Source organism: Humulus lupulus, chromosome 8, assembly GCF_963169125.1.
Source record: "Humulus lupulus chromosome 8, drHumLupu1.1, whole genome shotgun sequence".
NCBI lineage: Eukaryota > Viridiplantae > Streptophyta > Magnoliopsida > Rosales > Cannabaceae > Humulus > Humulus lupulus.
Window position 1 is genome coordinate 14,055,878 of NC_084800.1, and position 7,719 is coordinate 14,063,596.

Sequence of the window (7,719 nt, forward strand, 5' to 3'; positions counted from 1 at the left end):
CCCGAAGCCCGCTCATACCATCCCATAACTTCTCTGAATCTAGCACAGCTTGACCGAGTAGCCTCCAAGAAGAAGAAACTATCATCAGCGAACAAGAGGTGAGAAACCATCGGACCCGTACGCCCACAATGTAACCCTCGAAGACCTCCTGTAATACACTCATTCTTGATCAAAGCAGATAATCCCTCAGCACAAAGTAGGAACAGGAAAGGGGAAAGCGGGTCTCCCTGACGTAAACCACGAGAAGGAGTAATGTTTCCCACCGTTTTTCCATTAATGCAAATCGAATAGTGAACCGTCGAAATACAATGAAAAATCAAATTAACCCATCTCTCATTAAAGCCTAATCTACGCATCATACCACAGATGAAACTCCATTCAACTCTGTCGTAAGCTTTCGCCATATCAGCTTTCAAAGCCAGAAAACCTGTTTTACCTTTCTTGTGTCGCTTGATAAGATTAAGACACTCAAACCCGATCATTGCATTATCAGTAATGAGGCGGCTAGGAATAAAGGCACTTTGTTCTTCAGAAATCACCTCCCCCAATACTTCTCGCATTCTATTGGTCATCATTTTAGTTACTATTTTATACACCACATTACAAAGACTAATGGGCCTATAATCAGTAACTTTCATGGGATCTTTGACCTTAGGAATCAAGCAAATGGTTGTTCCATTCACACACTCCAACGAACCATTACCATCAAGGAAATTAAGAGCCGCATTACACACATCCGGACCCACAGAATCCCAGAACTTCTGATAAAACCCAGCCCCCATCCCATCCATGCCCGGACTCTTGTAAGGGTCCATGCTAAATAAGGCCTTCTTAACATCCGCGGCGGAGAACGACCGAAGAAGTTGAGCATTCATAACCGCCGAAACTTTCAGCGGCACTAGATCAAAAACCCGATTAAGATCATTAACAGGGGGAGCATCAGATTTATACAAATGGTCAAAGTAGCTAACAAATTCATGCTCAATGGCATTCGCATCCACCATCCAAGAATTAGCACCATTGCTTACACCTCTAATCGCATTCTTCTTCTTGCGGGCCGAAACAGATTTATGGAAGAAAGAGGTATTCTTATCTCCCACTTTTAACCAAGAGGACTTGGATCTAGAAGCCCAATATTTCTCATCTTTATAAACCAAAATATCGAGATCCTTTTCCACCCCTTTATACTTTTTCCAAGCAGCTTCATCATTAATAATTTCAAGTTGAATAAGCTCCTTTTTTTTTCTTTTTAATTGCCTCCTTTGTTCGCTTGAACACTTTGAAATTCCAGCTAGAAAGATTACCAGCAACAGAAGAAATGCGTTGCGAAAGGCCCTGCATGCCGTCCTCATGAGGCGTCCCCTAACCTAAAGAAACCAACTCCAATTTTAATGCTATTTTAACCGAAAACTTTCTTGACCAATGATGTAATGCTATTTTATATTATTTATATTTATGGTAATTGAGAATAAGTGGTGCACATCCAACCCAATTTTAATTTATGTCATGTTTTTAATAATTAAATCTAAAATTTTAACTATATTTTACTACAAGTCTACAAAAAAATTTCATGATAAAATGAATTAGAATAGCTATTAAAATTTTCACTAATTAGATGGTTTCAATCATATTGTTTATGTGATTCGATTTTGGGTCCTCTATATTCACCATAAAGTCTGAATTATGTAGGTAAATCAGGCTACTTGTTTGCAACTTTCGCTTGTTTTTATTTAGTGCAGCCGGAGGACTTGAGAAAGTTACGCACTTATTCTATGTAGAAAATGAAGCATTAGTTAATGATTTTATTACATCTTCATGAAAAAAATGTAGTAACTAGTAATTAAAAAAGTTTTGAAAAAGCAGATATGCTTAACAAAAATGAAAATGGATAGTCCTACATAGATTCATTATATTGAAACAACAATAATCCCGGTCAAAAACCACTTCCCTATTGATCTAAAAGCTTATTTATTAGTATGACCAAGCTATAGATGGATTGGCAAGGCAAACCACAACACAGAATAAGAAAAAGAAAAAGATCACAAATTAGTGAGGCAAAATGTTTATGCCACTTAATTAGCTTAGAATCCAAGAGTTTCCTCCATGTTCAGGACAGTCTTATATCTTAATACAAGAAATTTTACTTAAATTTCCAATGAAGCAAAGCCCCTCTTGATGTTTCATTGGTCTGCATACACTGCATTTATAAAGTTCCAATAGTTTCAACTTCTGTGATCCATTTATAAACTAGAGAGAGTGCATGGTTGGCCTGAATTTGTAAGTATTAGCCTCACCGAGGTGAAAAGGAGCATCAGCAGAGCTACCATAGGCTCTTTTGTTTTGATAACCAGGGTAGTCATTCTTACAAAAGGGCACGGTGTCATGTAAATGCAGCCCTATCTTCTGTGCTTTCTCCACTAGATTCCATTTGTCATAGGGGTCACCCTCCTTGTGTGATATATGAATCTCACCATCCTCTTTCCTCAACAGAGCTTTTGCATTCTTCATAAATTCCTTCACCAGAGTCTTGTTCATCCTGTTTCACTACCACATTATTCACTTCCCATTTATATATATACATATATATGCTCAAACTTTTGAACTTGTACACTTATATACTAAAGTTGTTCAACTAGATCCTTTACTAGCATGAAGACAAAGACAATCAAGTTTCGAGTACCAATTTTACTTGAACAGGAGGGAAAGTCCATCATGGCCAATCTTGGTATAGATAACAAAATATTTACAGGTTAAGTTACAAGTATATAATGATGAGACATCTTTCAAGCACAATGTACCAAATTTACAAAAAGACTGATTAGTATACAATTTCTCATGCACCATTAGATAAAGAATAATCAATAATGTATTAGTTTTAAAAGCTAAAATAAAAGAAAGCTGTAAAGCAGAAAAGTAAAAGCCTACATGACTTTTCCTTTGTAGAAAAAAAAAAGAGAGAAATATGGGAATTGAATGGCTTAACTGGATCTGGCAGCAACTATCTTCCGGGTAGTGGAATCCAACATGAGGAAAATTGTAGATGATCCTGTTAAATCTCTGGGTTTTGAGGAAGAAGTGATCACTCATATGCTTTCCATCCACTCCGTGCAGTACCAAACAACCCCTTTCTTCTAGCTCCATAATATTCCTTATTCCATTGCTATAATATTTCTCTATCTTCTCTGTAAGTGAGAATCAAAACCCATCCACAAAATACAAAAAATCAAAGGGAAAATAATCTAAACTTAACTGTAAACGAAAGGGTTTTTTTTTGGGAAGAAGAAACATACCAAGAGGATCAAGGGAGGTGGCCACCATGTTCCGGGCTGAACCAAAGGATCTAGCTAAGCTCAAGGAAAAGGAGAAGTCACCTTCTCCAACCAAGAGGATTTTTTGCATAGATGAATAGTGCTTTCTCCATTTTTCTTCTGCTATTACGTCTTCTTCGTCTTCACTCTCGTCTTTGTCATCATCATCATGATCAATATCATGATCATCAACTTCTTCTACCTTGTTCTTTAGTTCCATTTCTCTGTAGTTTTGGCTTCCCGTTAGCATCATAAATGCGTATTTCCAAATCCCACCAACAAGAGTGAGAGAGACCCTCTTCAGGATTGGCTGTCCCCTTTAAACCTGCTCGTCTTTCTTTATTGGAAAAAAGCATATAGAAGTCAAGCGACGTCAACTCAAATTATAATAATAATATGATTTATACTGAGTAATGACTGACCGTATTTCTACGTATAATAGTCAAGCTCAACTCACGCAACTAAAGCAAGGACTCCACGAAATTAAATAGTGAATTTTATCTCTCTTCTTTTTTCACTATTTTATCATAATATTATAACCCAAGAATTTAAGAATGATGCCTGAGTATTTTAAATTTCTCACCTTACAAGTTTCTATTAATTTTTCTTTGAAAGAAACATGTTCTTCAGTGTATAGGTAAATCAACAAATTTTTTTTTTCAGGAAAAGGATAATGTCGTTTTTGGTTTCCAATTTTAAAAAGTAAAAAACATGAATGGCACAAAACACAACAATAAAGTTGCCAAACAAATTTTCAAATATATATATATATACCTAGTTTTTGTACCAAAAAAAAAAAAACAAGTGAAGCCTATCAATCCCTTCCATCAATGTGGTTATATTTTAGGGCTGAATACTTTCCATCAATGTGGTTGATTGGCTTTTTTGTGACACTAAAGGGGTTTGTTTACAAACACAATAGCTTACCCAGAACAACTTAACCACACTTCCAACACTACACTAGTTAATGTTTGGAAAGGTCCTGGTTTCAAACCAAACTTTCTTAAGTAAAAAAACAATAGCACATATTTCATCGAACAAATTAAATCCTTTCAATTTTATATCAGAGAAAACTTTTCACAACATTAGCTTACCCAGTTCTTATTTGCCTTGTCCACTGCTTTTAATTCACAAAAAGAAGCAGTAGAATCAGAACAAAGATAAGACATTCTAACTAGAAAGGTTTCATTTACATCGAAACATCAATTCCTGGAGCACAAATGAGAACGGAAAAAAGGTTGTAAAAATTTCCACTGAGTTGGCTCCCCTGTTTACAAGATTGACCAACAAGATCACTCCATATCAACGCTGTATATCATCATTCCCATCTCCCAGGCCTCCGATGATAGTTTAGTCTGCACTCAGTTTATCAAAATGGAAAACAACTATATAAGGAATACTGATGGTAGCATAAAGATAACCCTTCCAAACAGAAGAAGCAACTGTGATACATCTTACCAAAGATCTTTACATGCTAAAGGTTGAAGTAGACTGTTTAACCTTAGCTAGCTCAAGCAAAACATCTTTAATGGGTTCACTGAGCATACGTTTCTTGGCCTGGAAGAGCATAATTGTTAACTTCCTATGTTTTAAAGAAGCAGGAGTCGAGGCTAAAAACAGCTGGAGAATGAGAGGAAAAAAAAGGCTAACATGGACAAACGAGTCAACTACAAGATTACATTTGATAGACAACAAGAAATAATACATTCTATCTCAATTCTCAATAGTTGAAATGAGCAAACTCAACATGTAAGAGCACCTTCAAAGACGGAAGTAGAGCAAAAACTTCATCAGCTGTTTCTGGACAGATGTTGGCAATTACGCATATCTGCAGCCAACATATTTTGAGTTAAGATCATAGCATTTGTAGTAAGTATCAAGTAATTTAAGTTCAGATAGTGACCTCGCCCTCAGTGAGTCCATATATTGCAAGCACACTGAAACTTGAGTTAAGTGTGTAACAGTATAAAAAAAAGGTAATAAAGAACACTGTAGTTAGCATAAAAAAGGCATAGATTCCTATTTATACACAATAGATTATAAAGTGTATATATAATTTGTAAAACTCCAAGAAGGAGACAAGGATACTCAAGAATGTCTTTGACAGACTGAGAATTTGTGTAATAGCTCTCTCTTTTGGCATACTGCAGTCCCTTGTCAAATGATCTAAAAGCAAACAACATTTGTAGCGTCTTTGTCATATACACAGTAAATTGCGGTAATTCCATCCTTCAATTTTCCAACAGAATGCATAACTATCCTTACGCTGGAATTTTAATAGTAGGATCCTTGGACAACAAGACCATGCGCTCCTGGATTCCTTGTAATATATCAGCTGCTTCACAGTCCATTAGACATTTGGCACCCTTTGGAAGGTCTGTATAGACCAAGCAAGGAATAACAAGGATTTTAACCAATTATGATGATTTTCAGAATCAAAAGTGACATAACATTTAACACCTAGATTTTGATAGTAAATGACAAATCATAGATTAAAAACATTGGCATCTAAAAATCATATCTTGTATACATTTCTACCTACCCTCTTCAATTCTCAGCTCAAGTGGCCGTGGAGGTTTTGGCACAGAAGTCTTGCCACTCTTACCAGTCTTGTCCCCTTTTCCTCCTAGGCCAGAACTCCCTACAAAACCACAAGTTGTGAAAAGAAAGGAAATCAAGGTCCGCAACAGATAACACACAAAGGAAACACAATGTCAATTGAGTAGCAACTATTATAGAAGAAAAGCATGGAAAATACAAGAATTGAAAAGAAAATTGAACCTTTAGGAAGTGTGGTTGGTGTGTCAATATTCCCACCATATTGAGACGAGAAGTTCAAATTGACTTCAGGAGCACCTATTAATATGATCCGCCACCATTTACAGACAGCTCATTTAGCAGTAAAAATTATACTATCACCTTCATACAAGGACACTTCTTCATTCTCAAGAAAAAAAAAAGAAAGAAAGAACAAGGAAACCTACACTTATTCATAACTTATATAAGCTGAAGGTTAAAGAGAAAACTGGAGAAGCAAAGCATATACCTGTGTCAAACTGTACTTTCCTCCCTTTCTTTAACTTTTCTGAGCTATCATCCTTTCCTTTTAAAGGTGCTAAAAATAGTGCATTCAATACAAGATATTTAAACATAAAATAAAAATAAAAATCCACAAAATGGAAAGGACAGAAACATCAAGCATGCACGCTAAATTAATTTCTGGTACGAATCTCGAAAGGAAAGACAAAATTTTGAATAACTTAAGCCTTCAGAAAATTGTAAGGTCTCCCATGTACCTCAAGGTTCAAGCTTAACAAAACTATTATTCATGCAAAAGACTGTAGGCAAACTCATGTTATTAAATAAAGAACAAAGTTATCCGATTGATTAACCACGATCAAGAATAACATACAACAGAATGTGAATAAATGGGCACACTGACAATAAAAATGCTTTCACCAAACATATAAAACACCAGCAGCAATGAACCGGTTTTTCCAATAGGGGCAACGAAAAGAAAAAAGCCCAAACAAGAACTTAACAAAAGTTATAAATGAGAAAATTTTCAAACCTTCCTTTCCATTAGTGGATTTGAGGGAGGGTTTTCTTCCTCTCTTCTGGGGCTGGGGCACTGAGAACCCTTTCCCTCCTTTCTCCGACATCACTATTGTAATCTGCAACTCAACCGCAAAATACCAAATTAATGTACCTTATTCTGAAAATTCATTTATGCTACATATATAAATGCATGAATAAATGTAAGAGCCTTGCAGTTCTCCCACTCCCCCTTTTCTCTTCAGCCTCCAACCCAAAAGACAGACGCCGAATGAAACACGATGATAACAATTCGGAGAAGAAGAAAATAAAACCCAGATGACACTGAAAGTAGACGAAGAAGAAATAAATACCTGCAAATTGACCAGTGAGAGTTCCAGAAAGAGAGAGAGAGAAAGAGTTTTCTCTCTTTGTGCTTTAAACCCTTTTTTGTATTTTCTGATGACTACCCAGAAAAAAGAAAGGAGTACGGACCAAAATTTTCCAAGGAGGGCAATTTCGTCTTTATGGCCTAATAATGACGGTAATATATGTGAAATTGTTATGGAAATTTAATCAAATTTTTAAATACGTAAACATAAGTTATTATCTCATATATATAATAATTTTTATTTTATTTTTTACAAAAATACGTCTAACATGTAAATAATCATTTACCCTCTTAATCCAAATTCTCTCTCTAAAGTCTTATTCTCTCACTCTCTCTCATTCTAATTTTATAGATCTCGAAAAAATAACAAAATTAAAAAAAAAAAAATTTAAACGGACATTTGAGTGCAAAAATATGAACCTCTAAAGTTTTCGTCAAATTTTGGTGCAGAACATCGAAATTATATAAAAAAAAATATTGTTTTAG

General features: G+C 35.4%; 2 protein-coding genes across 3 annotated transcripts; both read right to left on the reverse strand.

Moving 5' to 3' along the window:
- Window positions 1-2,022: 2,022 nt before the first annotated feature.
- Window positions 2,023-3,669, reverse strand: LOC133794689 (heavy metal-associated isoprenylated plant protein 41). Its single transcript, XM_062232044.1, has 3 exons — window positions 3,291-3,669; window positions 2,984-3,182; window positions 2,023-2,536 (listed from the first exon to the last, which is right to left on the reverse strand). Exons 1-3 carry the CDS (start codon window positions 3,559-3,561, stop codon window positions 2,248-2,250), a joined length of 759 nt encoding a protein of 252 aa, XP_062088028.1. The 5' UTR covers window positions 3,562-3,669; the 3' UTR covers window positions 2,023-2,247.
- Window positions 3,670-4,336: 667 nt separating this feature from the next.
- LOC133794690 (DNA-directed RNA polymerases IV and V subunit 4-like) lies at window positions 4,337-7,358 on the reverse strand. Of its 2 annotated transcripts, none has more exons than XM_062232047.1 (11): window positions 7,217-7,358; window positions 6,880-6,982; window positions 6,355-6,411; window positions 6,090-6,164; window positions 5,851-5,949; window positions 5,574-5,685; window positions 5,397-5,474; window positions 5,212-5,245; window positions 5,068-5,136; window positions 4,767-4,865; window positions 4,337-4,663 (listed from the first exon to the last, which is right to left on the reverse strand). In XM_062232047.1, exons 2-10 carry the CDS (start codon window positions 6,968-6,970, stop codon window positions 4,776-4,778), a joined length of 705 nt encoding a protein of 234 aa, XP_062088031.1. In that variant the 5' UTR covers window positions 6,971-6,982; window positions 7,217-7,358; the 3' UTR covers window positions 4,337-4,663; window positions 4,767-4,775. The 2 variants fall into 2 exon arrangements, with proteins under 2 accessions (XP_062088031.1, XP_062088030.1); XM_062232046.1 differs by having other exon boundaries at window positions 6,355-6,423.
- Between the last annotated feature and the right edge of the window lie 361 nt (window positions 7,359-7,719).